General features: G+C 44.4%; 2 protein-coding genes across 2 annotated transcripts; one reads left to right on the top strand and one right to left on the bottom strand.

The window, feature by feature from the left end:
* Positions 1-1,365: 1,365 nt before the first annotated feature.
* Positions 1,366-9,050, bottom strand: LOC140038385 (uncharacterized). Its single transcript, XM_072083722.1, has 4 exons — positions 8,984-9,050; positions 7,120-7,185; positions 2,241-6,898; positions 1,366-2,124 (listed from the first exon to the last, which is right to left on the bottom strand). Exons 1-4 carry the CDS (start codon positions 9,048-9,050, stop codon positions 1,366-1,368), a joined length of 5,550 nt encoding a protein of 1,849 aa, XP_071939823.1.
* Positions 9,051-11,728: 2,678 nt separating this feature from the next.
* On the top strand, positions 11,729-12,996 carry LOC113735615 (F-box/kelch-repeat protein At3g23880-like). Its single transcript, XM_027262610.2, has 2 exons — positions 11,729-11,916; positions 12,054-12,996. Exons 1-2 carry the CDS (start codon positions 11,729-11,731, stop codon positions 12,994-12,996), a joined length of 1,131 nt encoding a protein of 376 aa, XP_027118411.2.
* The last annotated feature ends 7,145 nt before the right edge of the window (positions 12,997-20,141 follow it).

Raw genomic sequence — 20,141 nt, 5'->3', positions numbered from 1 at the left:
AGGGCAGTCTTCCAAGACTTCGGCGGAGAAGGGCACTCCCACCACGGCAGCCAAGAGCAGCTCGGCTGCTGCGGCCACAGGGTCCGCCTCTTCGGTGCCAGAAGGGGTGCCAATATGGGTGACCACGGCACGTCCACCTCTACATGGCCGAGGCAAACAGTTGAAGTCTCCGGTCAACGCGGTGACGGCGTCCTCACTATGGAACCGTTACCAAAGCCCCCCGGTGTTTTCTGGGAAAGAGAAATCTCACCCCGGCGAGCATTGGTGTCCGGATTGGTCGCTCAAGGTCAACGACCGATGCAGCCACCATCGGGTTGCACAAGACCTGGTGATGCAGTCCACCTTGCCGAGAGACTTGGATTTCACCAGGAAGCTGACTCCGGCCGAGATGCTCTAAAGCGTCATGGTGACCACGGCCTCTAACACAGCCTTTGTGGCCGAGATGGCACACCGGTACTGTGAGTTGCTTGAGGAGCAAGACACCGGCAAACTGCAAGATCAGATTGCCAAGCTGAAGAAAAAGCAGGTAGTGTCTGAGTCCGAGAAGTCCGAGCTTCAGAGACGGCTTCAAGAGGCCGAGACTAAGGAGGAGGAGGCCGATGCCACTATCAATAGCCTGAGTTCGGCTCTAGAGAGGAGCAGAAAAGGTCGGAGGAGGCGAACAAGACCCATGAGCAGGCTCTCGAGAGCGCGAGGACCTTGGCTGTAGAGGATTTCCGGAGGTCCGAGACCTTCATCGGGGATCTCGGCCAGCTGACGAGGCCGACCTTCATGCTAGGCTTCACGTCGGCTATTGATGATGCCGCGACTCATATACCCTCTGAGGCTTTGGAGTCCTTGAGGAACAGCGCCAACTATAACGAGGATTCCAAGGAGCTGTGTGATCGGATGGCCGAGGGCATTCAAGCCGGAAGGAACTTGGCCGAAGTCCAAGATGAGTTCAACAAATGGCTAGCTGAGCTCGACGAGGTCTTTGAGGAGGAAGGAGGAGAAGAAGTTGGGGGCGACGTCGGCGAGGAGGGTGCCGAAGAGCAAGAAGGAGAAGGAGAAGGGGCTCACCCCGACGGGGAAGAAGCCGGGGAGGCAACTGGCCAAGGGGGAACCGAGACGGAGTCTTAGCTCATAGGGCTTTATTTGTAAATCCGAGGTGGGAGGTGACTAGCATTACTCCTGACCTCGGTTTTTTGTACTTCTTCTTGTAATGTCTTTTCTTATTTGAATGAAAGATTTATTTCTTCTCACTTCGGCTCCTTTGATTTCTTGCTTCGTCCCCTATTTTGTCCCCCTTATTTTTGAATAACAAATGTGTGGCACAATCATATTGAAAAATAACAAAGCAGCTGAAGTGATAACTTAGTAAAATTTTCAAGCATAATACGGCCTGAGGTTCTCGGCGTGCCAAGTCCTCGGCACTAGAGAGCCATCTCGGTAGCTCAATTTGCAATACCCACTTAGACTAGATTCCACAACTCGGTAAGGGCCTTCCCATTTCGGGCTCAATTTCCCTTGCGGTTCAGCTCGGCTGACCGAGTTTTTTCTAAGCACCAAGTCTCCTGGCAGGAATCGCCGATGCTTGACGCGGGCATTGTAGTAGTGGGCCAGGGTGTTCTTGTAGGAAGCAATCCGAGCTGAGGCAATGTCCCTTTTCTCGTCAACGAGGTCGAGATCCAACTGTCTCTCTTCTTCGTTCACCTCGACTACATGGGCTGTCAGCCGAGGACTGGGTATAAGGATCTCAGCAGGGATGACAGCCTCAGCTCCGTAGGTCAAGGAGAAGGGGGTCTCTTGCGTGGAGGACCTCGGCGTTGTCCGATATGACCACAGAACACTGGGGAGTTCCTCCACCCAAGACGATCCAGCTCGGTGTAGTCGGGTCTTGAGGCCATGCAAGAGAGTTCGGTTGAAATTTTCCGCCTGACCATTGGCCTGAGGGTGGCCTACCGATGTAAAATGTTGTTTGATGCCGAAGTTCTGGCACCAAGCCTTAAATGGGTTCTCGGCAAACTGCCTTCCATTGTCCGAAATGATGATTTGGGGTATGCCGAAGCGGCAGATAATACATTTCCAAAAGAATTTTTGAATGGCCAGCCCTTTGATGGTCCGTAGAGGCTCGGCTTCAACCCACTTAGTGAAATAATCCACAGCGTTACCAGGAAGGTATAGCCCCCGACCGCTTTAGGGAAATGACCTATGATATCTGTCCCCCATTGCTCAAACGGTCAGGGTGAGGTGATTGGAACCATGAAATTCGAGGGTTGGTGAAGCTCAGGAGCGTGGACTTGGCAGGATGGGCAGCTGAGAACAAGATTTTGGGCATCTTGTCGAAGGGAAGGCCAGAAATATCCAAGAAGTAAGGTCTTCCTGGCTAACATCCTGTGGCCGACGTGAGCTCCACATAGGCCTTCGTGTATCTCGTGGAGGACTTGGCGTCCCGCCTCGGGTGTAATGCATCTCAGCCATGGACCAAGATATGAGCGTTTATATAGCTCTCCATCGCGGAGCGCGTACCGAGCAGATTTGCGTTGTAATTTCCGTGCCTCGGCTCGGTCCTCGGGGAGGATCCCCTGCCTTAAGAAAAGGATGAACGGGTTCATCCAAGTATCTTCCGAGTGCACGGGGCAGGCCACCTCTTCCATGTATCCCCGCTCGCTCAGCACTTCCACTAAGACGGTCTTGTTGAGATCAGAGAATGAGGTGGAAGCCAGCCGGGATAAGGCGTCAGCCCGCCTATTCTGGGAGCGGGGGATTCTTTGGATCTCGAAAGACTCGAAGTACGCGATGAGTTGGTGGACTTTGGATAGATACCGTTGCATGGTTTCGTCCTTGGCCTCATACTCACCAAGGACTTGGCAGACTACGAGTTGGGAGTCGCTGCGGACGTGGTTCCGCTGTGCACCAAGCCTGCGGGCTAGTTGGAGCCCCGCGATCAAGGCCTCATACTCGGCCTCATTGTTGGTGGCCGGGAAGTCAAAGCGGAGGGCGTACGAGCACACTTCTCCCTGGGGGCCCTCCAGGAGCAGTCCTGCTCCACTCCCATCCCCATTAGAGGACCCGTCCACATACAACATCCACAGGTGTGGGGTGGACGCTTCGGCTAGGGCGGAGGTGGACTCCCGACCTTCCGTGAAGGTGAGCTCGGCCAAGAAGTCGGCTAAGGCTTGAGCCTTTATGGCGGTGCGCGGCTCATACGACATGTCGTATTCCCCCAACTCAACGGCCCACTTAGTGAGGCGCCCGGAGGCCTCGGGCCGCACCAGTATCTGTCGGAGTGGTTGGTCGGTCCTGACAGAGATGGGATGAGCTAAGAAATAGGGTTTCAGCCGTCGGGCGGCGTGGACTAGTCCTAGCACAAGTTTTTTCACTTGGGTGTATCGAGTCTCCGGCCCACGGAGAGCTCGGCTGACATAGTAGACTGGCACTTGAGTGCCCTCATCCCGGATGAGCACAGCGCTGACAGCCTCGTCCGCTGCGGAGAGGTAGAGGTACAGCTTCTTCTCGGGCCGAGATGAAGCGAGGGTGGGTAGGCGGTGCAGGTACTGCTTCAGCTTGTCGAAAGCAGCCTGACACTCCTCAGTCCAGGCGAACTGATCGGCCTTCTTAAGCACCTTGAAAAAGGGCAAAGCTTTTTCTGCGGACTGGGATAGGAAGCGGTTCAGTGCAGCCAGACGTCCATTCAGCCTCTGGACTTCTCGGAGGTTCCGAGGTGGGGACATGTCCTGGATGGCCTTGACTTTGTCGGGGTTAGTTTCGATTCCCCGGTGGGAAACCAGATACCCCCAAAATTTTCCTGAGGTGACACCAAAGACACACTTCTTGGGATTTAACTTCATCCTTGAGTCCCGCAGAACGCCGAAGACCTCCTTGACATCTGATAAGAAGGCCGAAGTGGTTAAGCTTTTGACGAGGATATCGTCCACGTAGGCCTCCACATTTCGGCCGATCTGATTTTTGAAAAGGCGGTTGATCAGCCTTTGATAGGTCGCCCCGGCGTTTTTTAACCCGAATGGCATGGTGGTATAGCAGTAGACACCTTGGTCGGTGTAAAATGCCGTTTTTTCTTGGTCTTCCTCACTCATTCCTATTTGGTGATAGCCTTTGAAGGCATCTAGGAAGCAGAGGATCTCATGTCCCATTGCCGAGTCGACGAGGGCGTCGATCCTCGGTAGAGGGTAGCAATCTTTGGGGCATGTCTTGTTAAGGTCGGTGAAATCGACACACATCCTCCATCCACCGGCATCCTTTTTGACCATGACAGGGTTGGAGAGCCAGGTGGGGTACTGGACCTCATGGATCATCTTGGCGGGCAAGAGCTTGTCGACCTCATCCGATATGGCCTTGCTACGTTCGGGGCCGAAGTGCCTTCGTTTCTGTCGCACAGGTCGGGCCTGTGGGTTAATGTTGAGTTGATGAATCATGAGCTCGGGTGGCACTCCGAGCACTTCATCTGCGGACCACGCGAAGACGTCTCGGTGGTCCTTGATCAGGGAGACCATTTCTTCTTTCAGGGGTGAGGGGAGTCCGGCCCCTACTTGGACCACTTGGTCAGGTTTCGCTTCATCTAAGACCACTTGTTCCACCTCATCCCCGGGCTCAACCCTGTTGGCCTCTCCTGCCTTCTGAGGGTCGATGCAGTCTATGGAGAGGACCGCTGGCCTCTTTTCTTCTGACCTCGAAGAGGGCCGGGGTGTGACTGCTGCTTGAATGGTGGCGAGGTAGTATTCCCGGGCGGTGCCCACGTCGCTGCTCACCTCGGCCACCCCCTCAGGTGTTGGGAATTTAAAGCTCAGGTGGTAGGTGGAATATACAGCTCTCAAGGCGTTGAGCGTGGGCCGGCCTATTAGCATGTTGTACGGAGAGTCTACTTTGACCACTGCAAAGCTGACAGGCACAGTTCGGCAGCGGGGATGACGCCCGATGGTCACCATCAGGGACACCATACCCTCGGGGTGGACCACGTGTCCCCCGAATCCAACGAGGGGAGTCCTGACCGGAGTGAGCTGCTCCCTGGTCAGTTTCAAACTCTCGAAGGTTCGGTAGTACAAGACGTCTACCGAGCTTCCGGGGTCAACATAGACCTTTTTGACTATGTAGTTGTTGGTGAGGACCTCGATCACGAGCGCTTCGTGGTTGCTGGAAGCGGCGGGGACGGGGTCAGTGGGACCATAGGTGATGACCTCGGACAACCGAGAGCTCGGCTCGGCCACCTCCATCCCGGCCTGGCGGTAGGTCCGCTTTCGGGAGTTCTGGCTGTCTCCTCCCGTTGGTCCTCCCGCGATCGTGTTGATCACCCCGGCGATGTTGGGGCCGTAGCCCGGTGATCCGTCGCGTGGAGGCTGCTTGTCCTCCCTACGATCCTCGGGACCTCGACAATGCATGTTCGTGTCCCGCCTGTCCTCTCGGCGGGGGCCCCGGTTCTTCCGGTGGGAGACGCTTCGGTTGAAACCCCCATCCTTGCGGACGAATTGCTTCAGGTATCCTTGCCGGATCAAATTCTCGATCTCTCGCTTCAGATCATTACAGTCTTCAGTCTCGTGCCCAACATCCCGGTGGTATGCACAATACAGGTTCGAGTTCCTCTTATCTCTCCTCCCTGGAATTTCAGGAGGGTTTCGGCCGAGGTGATTTTGCCTCATCACAACCAGGACATGGGTCCGGCTGGAATTGAGAGATGTCAGCTCGGCGTCCGAGGTGGACGACCTTCCTTTTACGATCCGGTCGAAGACACTTCGGCGGTCTCGGAACTGAGTCGACGAGCCACTGGGGCCTTGTTCGACTCGGCCGGCGTCTTTTTTCCTCCGGGAATCTTGCCCGGTACGAGCGGCTTGAGCCTCTCGCTTCATGCGATTTAGATCTTCATTTCGGATTCCCTGATCTACTCGATCCCAGAGTTCCCGAAGTGTGCGGGGGTAATCCCGGTGTATCTCAGTATTGATGATTCCTGCGATCAGCCCATTGGTGAAGGCAGCTATGGTTACCTGCTCATGCTGATCAGGTATCTGCACGTTCTCCTCATTGAACCTCTGCACGTAGGAGCGCAGTGACTCGCCGGGGGCTTGCTGCAGGTTCAAGAGGTAGGCTGAAGTCTTCGTAATTGGGCGAGACGATACAAAGCGGTGAATGAACCGATCTATCAACTCATCCAGTGAGGAAATGCTCCTCGGTTCTAAACCCCAGAACCACTTTCGGGCCGTGCCCTGCAGGAAGATGGGGAAAGCTCGGCAAATTACTGCGTCGGGGACGCAATAGAGCCGAAAAGCGGAGAGGAAGGCGCGGAGGTGATCCTCGGGGTCACCTCGGCCATCGTAGGAACGCAGGGCGGGAAGTTTAAAGTTTGGGGGGACCATCTCCCCATTGATGTCATCCGTGAAGGGCGGTGCCCTCAGATATTCGGCTGCTAAGCCTCCGGGACGCCGAGGTGGGTCCTCAGCTCGTTTTCCCAGGAGGCCCCGGGAAAACGCCCGGGAAATGGAAGCGATCTTAGACGTCGCCTTAGAAGGGGCGCGTCTGGAAGTGCTCCGAGAGAGGTGCCCCTCATCGGAGTCTTCGCCGGAAGGCACTTCAGGGGACTTCGTCGGTCTCCTCTTGGAGGATTCAGCTTTTTCCTTCCCCTGCCTCTTGAAGTACCTCCCCAGTTCTTCGAAGATGTTTGGGTTATCAGCCACGAATTCGGCCATCTTGGCGATGGCGTCTTCGTTGTTGGGCTGGGTCTTTGGGGACCCTTGTTCTTCAGAAATACGGTCTTGCTGGGCTCCTGATGTTTGCCCAGCCCCGGTTGAGGTGACTCTTCCATTTCTGGAGCGCGTGGATCTCATTTTAGCAGTAATCTCGTTCCCACAGACGGCGCCAATTGAAGAGGTGATTTTTGGTGGGTAGTTGAACCGACCAGAATCAGGCTCCTCTGAGATGAAGTGAGGTGTATCCTCGTGTCCGAAGTGAATGGCGGGGCTTCACCCCTGGGATCACTCCGACGATCAAGTTAGTATGAGAACGAGAGAAAAGCAGTAGTATTGTCAAATGAACAGTATGCTTACTTGTTGGGAGTGTGTGGGGTATTTATAGAGTGGGAGTGGAGGTCAGGACGGAGGGTTCATGCTGGTGGGACCCATGTCCTGACATTACGGCTCTGTTCCCTGCCAGGAGGCCTGACTCTGACACTGTAGCCGCCTGGGCTGGATGACGGGGGTCCTGCGCAGTAGTCATTAAGATCACCCAGTGCTTTTCAGATAAAGTACTGGTCCTGGGTGTTGTCAGGGGTGTTGACATCATCAGCGTCCAGCCGAGGTGGTAGCCAGGGGTGCAGAGGTCATCCAAGTAGGAGACCATGGACCGAGCCGAGCTCAGGGTCCGGATCGGGGGATGACTGTGTTCGTGTAGGAGACGAAACGAGGTCACCTCGGCAACAAGGTACTGCCGAGGTGAGCACCCTCAACTCCCAAACTTCTCAAAAGTAAAAGAAAAATTCTACTGTTTTTAGACTTTTATGAGGACTTAGATTAGAAGATTGGCCTTCTCTTTATCAATCCTATTGTAGAAATGAAAACTCAGATTTTATTGTTAGACATGATTAACTACTTCATAAGAACATAACAAGTAATCAAAACTCGATTGCCTTCATTTTTTTTTTTTGGAAAAAGTATATTGCTCGAGGTTTTCAATCCAGGCACTAAGGTGTCACATTCGTTTGCCAGAAGTAGGTGATCCCTCTTATAGTTGTGTCTCATCATTCATACCTGTTTTTTTCAATTTTACTTTTTGAGAAAGAGAAAAATGCAATTTTAGTACTTAAACTTTGACACATGAGCGGTTTTAATCCTCAAATTTTGGACAAAAACAAATATAGTACCCGATTTTTCAATTATTGAGCACATTTAGTATCCTTGCAGGATATTTCTCAAATTACTACTGAAAAAAATTACGTGATAGTCATATGTCAGGCAACTATAGTATAAAAAAATGTAAAATATTCTTTTGGCACTAAGTGTCACACAAAATATCCTTTTGATATTAAGTATTAAGTTTAAGGACTAATAATTTTATCAAGTAAAATATCTTTCTGACACTAAGTATTAAGTTTAAGAACTAATAAATTATCAAAATGATATTTACATTTTTTGGCAATTTTTTATTAATAATTACTGGACATGTGACTATCACATGACTTTTTCAAGTAGCAATTTGAGAAAAAATCGTCAAGAGTACTAAATGTGCCCTAAAGTTGAAAGTTTAGATACCAAATTTGTTTTCATCCAAACTTTGGGGATTAAAACTGTTCATCTGTCAAAATTTGAATACCAAAATTGCATTTTTCTCTTTTGAGAAATGCTTGCGAAAGGTGAAGGCTTCTGTTTCATTTTTCACAGAATTAAGATTCGTAATTAATTGGGGGAACATGGAACAACATAAAATCAAGCAGGTGTAGAAGGATCTTTTGGAACTACAAATTTGCAGAAGGTTACCTTGATATGATAGCCCTCACTCACAACGTGCACTTTTATCGTTTACAAATCTGTACTCCTTTCTTAGTCATCACATTGAGGAAAGAAAAATAGGCAAGAATAAAAATGAAATGCCCTGTTTTAAACACAATTGTCTTTTATGGTCTTAAATTCTATTTCTTTTAGCGGCGCGTTAAATTTCAACCACCAAAAAATTCAAGTTCATACAACTAACCACCCAAAAAAAAAAAAAGATCAAAAGTGAGAAGAACAACCGAAGTGTAACTTCACAGGTGAAAAAAGGAGGAGGTCACTATAAAGGTGCAAAACTTGTTTCTTTGAATACTTTAATCAGTTGCAGTAAACCCCTAAAAAAGAGTTGGATAGTTGCTATAGTATTGGGTTACCCCTGAAGGAGTCGTTTACTCACCTTTCAATTCTTTCTGCATGCCATCAAACCCTCAAGGACTACGGACTGATGATGATGAATCAATCAGAAAAAAACCCTCATCAGCATCTGAATAGCAAGAAAATCATTCACCAGATACCATTACCCTCTTCTTTTACTAGTTCAGAATCAGCAGCTGAAATCCCAGATATTCCTAATGAATTCATTATTGAAATACTCTAATGTCTTCCAATCAAATCTCTGTTGAGATTCAAGTGCATTTCAAAATCTTGGCTTTCTTTAATTTATAGCCGGGATTTCATTAATACCTATCTGGCAAAATCTTCCAACAATGACGAGCACACTCATCATAGACTCACTTTTCGTACCATGGACTCGTCCCTGTCCAAGGGTTACTTTAGGTTCAAGCAGGTTTTACTGCACCATGCATTACATGCACAAATGACTGAAGCAACGGACATGGATAATTCCTTCGGACGCAATAAAGATTTCTTTGTGGAACCTAATCCTAGAATGTTGACATTGTTGGTTCTTGTAATGGTTTGGTTTGTGTAAATGCACATGGAGGAACTTTTTTGCGGAACCCATCCTTAAGAAAATCAAGAACGTTGCCAAGTTTCAATCCTAATTCCAAAGAAAACTGGGATTCACTTCATGGGTTTTGGTACGACGAGTCCAATGACGATTACAAAGATTCTTGGACTAAAGTGGCTTCAGTTCCTAAAATGGATGACCCTAACTATACTTTGGGCATACCAATGTTCGTATTGAATGATGGTGAAATGTTGTGTCTCTATGGGAATGGCACAGGATTGGCATTTTACAATCCAAAACATAACTCAGTCATAAATATTCAGATTACAAAACTTGGATAGTATTTTGCAAGTGAAAACTCTATTGAAAGCTTGGTTTTTCCTAATCCTGATAGAGTAGAAAGGTCCAGGGCATGAAATGTAAGAGAGCTCAATTTCATATTCTGCAGCATCACTATTAACTTGTAAGTCATGAATCTCCTACCGGTCTTGTTATTTTCTGCTACATAACTTGTAAGAGGTGATTTTCCGCCTCTCTGCTTAAGTACATTGACTCTTCATTCTTAACGGTTCTAAGTTATTGGTTGATTTATAAAGACCAAATGGAACATATTGGTAGTATAAATTGAACTTTTACTGCTGAAGGGGAGTTTCTATTGGCTAAGTAGTCCATTCAGTTTTTCATGCTAAAGTTTAGGTCAACTGAAACACCATACTGATACAAAATTTTTCCATTGAGCTATGCAAAAAAGCATATGCTGATACTGGAAAATCTTCAAAGAGGTTACATAGTGATATAATTTGGAGTGAAATCAACTATTAGACAGAAGTGAAAAAGAAAAATTGCATGTGCCTTTAGTCTTTCTTCTCCTAAGAATTTTTTGTTTTCCTCTCTTCCAAGCGTCTGCAGCAAGCCAGAGGACTTATGCTGGAGATTTTCTTATCCTCATTTTCTATATAATTGTTGTCAAATTCCTGTAATTCTTTAAGAAATAAAATCCGTTCTGCAGGTGAGTTCACTTGTCTGCCTAGCAGAATAGATTGATGGAAAAAGCTGTCCTTGCAAATTCTTACATACACTTGATATCAGGTCAAGAAAATTGGTTTAGTTTCCAGTTGTCCCTTCAAGTTGGATGTTGTTTACCATAAATCAGTTCTCCATTACAATGTTTACCAGTTCTTTTTATCTCTTACCAAGTTATCTCAGTAGTAATTTTAGATGCTTCTTCATGTCTGGTATTAGATCAATGAGCAATATTTTATCTTTCTGCCTGCACAATGGAGATCTTTGTCGCTTTACTTGATTCTGCATGATGTTTGCCATGTAACAATTGGCACAAGTTTTTGGTTTTGAAAATGGTAAACTGATGTAGAATGAAATTGATACGAGCTATGTCTTTTGAATAGGACAAGTTGAGACCTTGAGATTGTCAGAGTTTGGAGGACTGCCGATTTGTTTAGTTCCTCAGATATAAAGACCAGGTAGCACAATTGTACCATGTTCGAGGCTTTGCAGTTCCCCCTGATTCTTGCATTAGTCATATCAGATCTGTCAAAATCTTCATCAAGTTTTATCAGTCTGCTATATTGAGAAGAATCAAAGTTGTGATGATTAACAAGGATCCTGACAAGTTACAAAATTCTATGACTTCTTTTTATGTGCCTAAGATGTTGTCAAATTTACTGGTTTGATGGTCATATTTAGATCAGCTATTGATTTGTGAAATTAAGTGGCTTTTATTACCTTGCAATACATAAATCTTTTTATTGATGGAGGAATTGTGAAGGACAGTATCATTCAGTGCTAATTCAGGAATGAATATGTTAAATATGATTTTCTCAAACATCATGTGTTGATTTGTGCAATTAAGTAGCATTTATTACCTCTCGATACATAAACTTTTTTATTGATGGAGGAGTTGTGAAGGACAGTATCATTTAGTGCTAATTCAGGAATGAATATGTTAAATATGACGATAAGTTAAAGGAATATTCAATATGTTAAAGGAATGAATATGTTAAATATGACTATCATTTAGTGCTAATTCAAACAACTATAAAGGAATATTCTGGCATACCTTTGATGCTATCTGTATCTAAACCAAACCAACAATCTATTTGGACGGTGTCCAAATGACAGTTAGTGATGATTAAAACTAAACAAATATTGCAGAAATCACAGTCAAACCTAGTTGAATTGCTTATGTTGTTTGAAACTTTTTGAAGTCTATCGTCAATGAGAACAAGATGATAAGTTTGTCAAGATCTGGCCCAGAATTCCAAAGTTCAATACTAGCATAAAGTTGTAATATCTCTTTCTCCAAGACATCAAGCTTCAAAAGTAACAGAATATGGAAGCCCAACCAGATGCAGAAACTGATTATCATCAGCCACACAAGAGAAAAAATTGCACCCCCCAAATGGATTGTCCATCTTCTTCTTCTGTTTCAGACCCAGCAGTGGAAATCCCAAACATCCCTGAAGAACTGATTATTGAAATCCTGTCAAGGCTTCCAGTCAAACCCCTGCTGAGATTCAGGTGTGTTTCAAAATCTTGGAATTCTTTAATCTCAAGCCCATCATTGATCAAAACCCATCGGACAAAATGTTCAAAGAACCATGATTATACTCACCATAGGCTCATTTTTCATACTTTCGAAAAGTGTCAAATGACAGGCTTAAGTTTAACTTGAAGCTGTGTCCTCTCCATGCTGCAATATATCAGCATGATGATGATGCACCTGCCACTCATGTAACCATCATGGATGATGACTTTCTTGTTAATTCCCTGGGAAATAACCATGATTTTAACCGTGAAATAGTTATGGCAGATTTTGATGATGGTTACGACCACAAAGTATTTTTACTTGGTTCCTGCAATGGACTGCTTTGTGTTTATGTATTTGGAGACATTTTTCTGTGGAATCCATCTATTAGGAAATCCAAGAAATTACCTGGCTTCAGTCCTAAATCAGGGACTGCTGCTGCTATGTTATACGGTTTTGGATATGATGAGTCTAATGATGATTACAAAGTATATAGAATTTTGGGAAGTAATCAGACATGGGTGGATGTGTATAGCCAAAACATGAACTCTTGGGGAAGAATTGATGAATTTAAGGGTGTGTTGATTAATCAAGGGGTTTATTTTGTGAGTGGAAAGCTCCATTGGAGTGTAGGTAGTACAGGGGGGAAAATTGTTACTCTTGATTTGACGGATGGGATGCATGGAGAGGTGGAACAGCCAAAATATGGAGAGCATCATGTTGGTTGGAATTTGGAAGTGTTAGGAGGATGCCTTGCAGTATTTTATTATCATCAAAATGGCCATGTGGATCTTTGGATTATGCAGGAGTATGGTGTGAAAGAGTCTTGGACTAAAGTGGTTCTGATGATTAATTATCCTTACTCTAGCTTTCAAATGTTCCAGAAGCCAGTTTTTCTACTTAAGGACGGTGAGATATTGTTTCAATTTGGAGATGGCTTAGTGCTTTACTATCCAAAGCGCAAGTCATGCACATATCCTCGTATTGCTAATGTGAAAGCTCTCTTGGAAGTGGATGTTTATGCTGAAAGCTTAGTGTTGCTTAATGACCATGACGGAGTTGAAATTGCCTAAGCCAAGAACTGTAAGAAGAATTGAATATTATCGATTATTGTGTTACTTGTAAGTGCTGATTTCTTTCCTTTCTTATTCAATTGTATCAGCTTTCAGTCCTAATGATCTGAAATGTTTGTTCATGATTGAAGCCAAATGTCAATATATTTGTAAACTATAGATCAGGAGTCAAGTGAGTATATGTGTTCCTGTATATTCTTTCACTGCCTAGGGAGATTTACTGCTAGTTATACAGTGTATTCAGGTCTAGTGTTCTAATCCCTTAAATTTCAGTGTCCTTGCTCTTCATTCTTTTCAGAATAAAGAAGAAAGAAACGCAACCTTTTTAACTTGGGTTGCTTATGGGACCTGAACAAATTTCAATCATGTACTCGGTTCCTCTATGGTAGAGCTGTGCTAGTGTCCCTGAATATCACCATTACCAATTTCATGTGCCCTTAGCACTAATATACATCTTGAGTCTGTCTACTATAAAAACCACAGCATGATACTCAACAAGATCTTGACAATCATTTTTCTGTTTTGCGGTTTGGAAATTGGGAGCTGGATGGTAATGGAATTAGAGCTAGTATTACTGCTTTTTCTAGTGCTTTAGGTGTTTAATTCCCATTACTAGCATAAGGCTTCTTGTGTTTGATTGGATGGCTTCTGAGGACTCGAATCAAGTCATTTAGTCTGCAGATGGTGCTAATCATTTGGTGCTTAATGTTCATTTCTGGAAGCTGGGGCTGATATATGCACAATGGACCATTTTCCCGCAGGGAAACTGGAGTTAGAGATCGTAGCCTGGGTAGAGAAGCCTTGTTTGGGAATGTTTTGTATCAATAAACTAATGCTTTTGGTCATGTGATTGCTAGCTTTTCGAGTAAAAACTTCTGTACCTTTGTTTTGAAGTAGGTGGTGCTTGTGAATCTGCGATCGGCCTAATAAACATCGTAGATTAGTTGTTGGGAGTTTATTAAGTTTTTTACATGTTCTTCTTGGTTTTGTTTGATTCATGTTTGTCAGGAATCATTCCACTTCGCATCCTTAAAGTTTATGTCATATCCACTTGCACTTAAAATTCATAATTTGGACATGGTTCAAACATATTGAACTTTGGCCAATTAGTTAATGCTGCAATCATTTTGAGTGGTAAAGTCCTTTCGCCTCAACAATCATAAGGTCAAAAACAATATATTTGGTGCTCAAACTATGATTTTATTGAGTTCGGAAAGTGCCAGAAATACACCTGTAGCTGTACCGTGCTAGTGGGAAATATGCTTGGGTGTTGTAGTAATAGCTCTACTCAAGTCCCAGAATACAGCATCTAAAGAACCAGGTAAGAAGCAGACCATACGAGGCATTTTAACGTTCAGAAAACATGAGGCACTTTATCAAAAGAGTGTACTGCAACGAAATTTTGCTGTCAATTTTTCATGGAAGTGAAATGCACCAGGAGGCAATTTGTGTTTGTGTCTTTTCTGCATATGATTACTTGATTAGGTACTTGTCAGAGTTCCTTCCACCAACACCTGCAAAGGAATCTACAAATAGTTACTGATACAACAAAAAGAACCAACAAACAACAACTTCTAGCAGATAAAAAAGTAGAAAACATGAAAACTAAAAATAAGAAAGACACTATATATTCCCCTTTATTAGTTTGATGGCTTAAGCATTACAATAGAACTATGAAAAAAGAGAGAGTTAAGATTTCAGTGGCAATGAAATACTGGAGTAGAGATGATTATCTGGTCTGATTTACTACATAGCTATGACATAAACAGCTTAGAGGATTTTGTTGAGATGCCTTGATTTTATTTCGGGTCTTGTTTTGGGCCTATTTCTGGGTCCAGTCCGTTTGGTTGTATATATATACACATTATTTTTAGTCTGTAAACTATTCTGATTATAACCCTAATAAAATCTGATTTCCCCCAAGTTGTTCTTGTCTGTTCTTGTTTGTTCTTCTGTTTCCGCTGCATCTGTTATAACAAACTGGTATCAGAGCTCTAGGTTTGTCCTAGGGCTCGGTTCACGCAACAACATGTCTGCTTTGAACATCAAGATCGACAAGTTCACCGGGAGAAATAGTTTCAGTTTATGGCAGATCAAGATGCGGGCTCTGTTAAAGCAACAGGGTCTGTGGAGTCCGCTGACGAAGAAGAAATCGGATTCCGTTGATGAAGAGTCGATGAGTCTGGAGGAAAAGGCTCACTCGACAATCATGCTATGCCTGGCAGATGATGTCATCACTGAGGTCGCCGGTGAAGAAACTGCTGCGGGTTTGTGGGTTAAACTTGAAAGTCTCTATATGACGAAGTCTTTAACCAACAAGTTGCTCCTAAAGCAACGTATGTTCGGTCTGCGTATGCAGGAAGGTACTCCTCTTCGAGAACATTTAGATCAATTAAATACAATTCTTCTTGAGTTGCGTAATATTGATGTTAAAATCGAGGATGAGGATGCCGCGTTGATTCTGTTAGTGTCTCTACCGTTATCGTATGAGAATTTTGTTCAGTCTTTTATTGGCGGTAAAGATACAGTGACTTTAGAAGAAGTAAGATCAGCACTGCATAGTAGAGAGTTGCGCCATAAGGCGGCTGGTAATGTTACAGATAATCAGGCTGCTGGGCTAGTTGTCAGCAGTGGTAAAGGAAAATTGGGAAAAAAAAAGTCCGGAAACAAGAAGCAGTTTTCTAAAGGTCCCAAGCCGGATGATGTCTGTAACTACTGCAAGGAAAAGGGTCATTGGAAATCTGATTGTCCTAAGAAGAAGAAGCAGCAGGAAAAACAACACGCTTCAGCTTCAGTTGCCGAAAAGGAAGCAGAAAATTCAGAAGAAGACTTGGCCCTAATTGCAAACGAACCAACACATCACTCTGATGTGTGGGTTCTTGATTCTGGGGCGTCCTATCACATATGTCCAAACAGGGAATGGTTTACAACATATGAGCAGATAGATGGCGGAAATGTCGTGATGGCTAATAGCGCTGTCTGCAAGGCTGTTGGGATTGGTTCCATTAAGATCAGGACACATGCTGGGAAAATTGCCACACTGAACGAAGTCAGGCACGTCCCCAAAATGACGAAGAATCTGATATCACTTAGTACTCTTGACAGTAAGGGTTTCAGGTTCAGCGAAGGAAGTGGAGAGTTGTGCATCAGTAAAGGTTCATTAGTGGTCCTCAAAGGAATTAAGCATGGCACCCTGTACATCTTACAGGGTTCTACGCTAACAGGTTCTGCCGCTGCTGCTGTTGCATCTTCTGAAGATCGCAGGTCTGATATGACCAAGCTGTGGCATATTAGGCTTGGTCATATGAGCGAAAAGGGGATGCAGATTCTGTCTAAACGTGATCTTCTAGAAGGCCACAAGGTCACTGATCTTGGATTCTGTGAACATTGTACTTTCGGTAAACTACATCGCAGAAAGTTTGGGAAGGCAATTCCCAGGACAAAAGGCACACTTGATTACATCCATTCTGACTGTTGGGGTCCTTCACGAGTTGAGTCTTTGGGAGGCTGTCGGTATTTTCTATCCATGATTGATGATTATTCAAGGATGACTTGGGTAATCGTTATGAAGGAAAAAGGTGAAGTTTTCAAGAATTTCAAGCAGTGGAAGGCCTTAGTGGAGAATCAAACTGGAAAGAAGATCAAAAGGCTGCGAACTGATAATGGTCTGGAATTCTGTTCAAAGGAGTTCGATGAGTTCTGCAAAGATGAAGGAATTGCTCGGCATCACACAGTTCGACACACACCACAACAAAATGGTGTAGCAGAACGCATGAATCAGACACTTCTAGAGAGAGCACGGTGTATGCTCTTCAATGCTGGGTTGCCAAGGAGGTTCTGGGCAGAAGCAGTGAGCACAGCCTATTTCTTGATCAATCGTGCACCTCATACAGGTATAGACTGCAAGATACCTTATGAAGTGTGGTCTGGTATGTCTCCTTCTTACTCAAATTTGAAGGCTTTTGGTTGTACTGCGTATTATCATGTCAGTGAGGGCAAACTAGAACCAAGGGCTAAAAAGGGAGTGTTTCTGGGATATGGAGACGGGGTTAAAGGGTATAGAATCTGGTCACCCTCAGAAAAGAAAGTTATACTTAGCAGAAGTGTAATTTTTGATGAAAACTCTATACTTAACCCCCTTGTGAAGACTATTGTTGAAGAAAGTGCAGGTGTTGATAAACAGGTGGAGCTAGAAATCATTCAAAATGGTTTTGAATCACAACATCAATTTGATGATCATCAACAGCTATCCTTTGAAACTGAACCTCCTGCAGAAGTAGAGTCTCCAGAACCTACATCAGCAGAAAGGTTGGCACCTATATCCCATACTGCGTCAGAAACTCAGCAGCACGGTATTGCTTATGATCGTGCGAGGAGAGTGGGAGTACAAGCTCCCAGCAGGTATCGGGATTTTGTGTGTTATGCATTTCAGGTTGCTGAGGAGGTGGATTCTCCTGAGCCCTCTACCTATAGAGAAGCCATTTCAGGCAGTGAGTCAGCTCAATGGCTTGCTGCAATGGGTGATGAAATGGAGTTGTTACATAAGAACGGCACTTGGGAATTGGTCAAACGGCCAGCAGAGAGAAAGGTTGTGACTTGCAAATGGGTCTTTAAAAGGAAGGAAGGAATTTCTCCAGCTGAGGGCATCAAGTATAAAGCACGTGTTGTGGCAAGAGGGTTCACTCAAAGAGAAGGAGTAGACTACAATGAGATTTTCTCACCAGTGGTCAGACACACTTCTATCAAGGTGCTTCTAGCAATGGTTGCACATCAGGACTTAAAACTTGAGCAACTAGACGTGAAGACAGCTTTCTTACATGGAGAGTTAGATGAAGAGATTTATATGACTCAGCCAGATGGATTCCATGTTCCGGGAAAAGAAGACTATGTATGCAAGTTGAAGAAATCCTTGTATGGATTAAAGCAGTCCCCAAGGCAGTGGTACAAAAGATTTGATGGCTACATGATTGAGTTAGGCTACAACAGAAGTCAGTATGATTGTTGTGTATATCACAACAAACTTGAAGATGGTTCGATGATCTATTTGATTCTGTATGTAGATGATATGCTCATAGCTGCGAGGAACAAAGCTGATATACAGAAGTTGAAAAGTCTTCTCAGTGCAGAGTTTGAGATGAAAGACTTGGGTGCAGCACAGAAAATTTTGGGAATGGAGATTTTCAGGGATAGAAGTCAGAAGAAGCTTTTCTTATCACAGAAGAGCTATATTGAGAAGGTACTATCCAGATTTGGCATGTCTACAGCAAAGCCCTTGAATACTCCTAGTGCAGCGAATGCTCAACTATCAGTTACACTCGCACCACAGTCAGAAGCCGAGATAGAGTATATGGCTAAGGTTCCCTATTCTAGTGCAGTGGGTAGTTTGATGTATGCCATGGTCTGCACTAGACCTGATCTGGCACATGCAGTCAGTGTTGTTAGCAGATTTATGGCTAATCCTGGGAAGGAGCACTGGCTGGCCGTGAAGCGAATTTTTCGGTACTTGAGGGGTACATCTGATGTTGGTCTCATCTATGGAGGTGATATAGAGTGTTTGGTTACAAGCTATTCAGATTCTGATTATGCTGGAGATGTTGATAGTAGGAGGTCAATGACTGGTTATGTTTTTACTCTTGGGCATTCTGTAGTTAGTTGGAAAGCAACTCTACAACCTACAGTGACTCTGTCCACTACTGAGGCAGAGTATATGGCATTGACGGAGGCTGCTAAGGAGGGAATTTGGTTAAAGGGGCTAGTTGGAGATCTTGGCCTACATCAGGATCAGGCTAATATATACTGTGATAGTCTCAGTGCAATATGTCTAGCCAAGGATCAAGTTCATCATGAGAGGACTAAACACATTGATGTCCGATATCACTTCTTGAGATCTGAGACAAGGATCAAGGTGAAGAAAATTGGCACTGCTGACAATCCTGCTGATATGTTCACCAAACCGATTCCTCATAGCAAGTTCAAACATTGTTTGGATTTGCTAAATGTCCTAAGTTTCTGATGGCCCTTATGGGCATTCTGATGGTACTTAGAGATAATTCTCTGAGTACTTCTGGCACTTCATTAGTGCATCTGTTACATTCTTTCGGGGAAGATTCAAGTCAAGGTGGAGATTGTTGAGATGCCTTGAATTAGATCTTCAACCCCCGCTGAGCTGTACGGGGGCCTATTTCTGGGTCCAGTCCGTTTGGTTGTATATATATACACATTATTTTTAGTCTGTAAACTATTCTGATTACAACCCTAATAAAATCTGATTTCCCCCAAGTTGTTCTTGTCTGTTCTTGTTTGTTCTTCTGTTTCCGCTGCATCTGTTATAACAGATTTGTTTGAATAAACGACTAGTCAATTGACATAAATTTACAACTAATAGGGCCTAAAAAGAGATTATTCATCGAGTATAGCTCTCTCAGATGAGATACTAAATATAGTAAAATCAATCTTTAGGAGAACAGAATCGAATTACTAATGCTTTTGACCCGGTAAATGATTCAATTGTCTTGAGTTATTGCATTTCCTTGGAACTTTTGCTATATTCAGTAAGTTGAAGATCATGCTAGAATTGCACGTTTTTTCTGGGAAACGAGAACAAGAAGAACGACATGAGGAAGAGGCCAAACTATAAGTACTTAAGAAATAATTAAGGAGGGATGAAACTTTTATTGGAAACAATCGCGAGCTCAATGGCCAGAGCAGTCAATATCCCAGATGAGGTAATTTTATCTGATGTAGTAATCTAAGATAGTCCTGTATTACACGTCTGACAATAATGTGTAGCTGACTTCAGTATAAGTTCAAGAAAGATGTTTCTTTCAGTGTATATTTCTTCTTATTGTTCTAAAATCAAGGTTGTGATGTTTTTGATGTCCAATTGACAATGGTAACATTGTGTCTCTTTGGAGTAAGGCAAACCTATGCAGATTGAGGAAGAGAAAAGCAGAAGGAAAAGATGTACCTGAATCCTAAACACGAACTGTTACCCTTAACTAAAATTGGCATGTCTCAGTAACTTCTTCAAATCTTGTATCTCCTTTTGTCGGATAGCTTGTGAAGGAAGTCCTTTAGCTAATGACGAATATGAAATGGTAACACATTCCTCAGGAGATGTGAAATCTTGTGCTTGACTTAAAATG

This window comes from Coffea arabica, chromosome 3e (assembly GCF_036785885.1).
Source record: "Coffea arabica cultivar ET-39 chromosome 3e, Coffea Arabica ET-39 HiFi, whole genome shotgun sequence".
Classification (NCBI taxonomy): domain Eukaryota; kingdom Viridiplantae; phylum Streptophyta; class Magnoliopsida; order Gentianales; family Rubiaceae; genus Coffea; species Coffea arabica.
The sequence above is the reverse complement of the archived record's forward strand: the minus strand, read 5'-3'. Positions and strand labels throughout refer to the sequence as shown.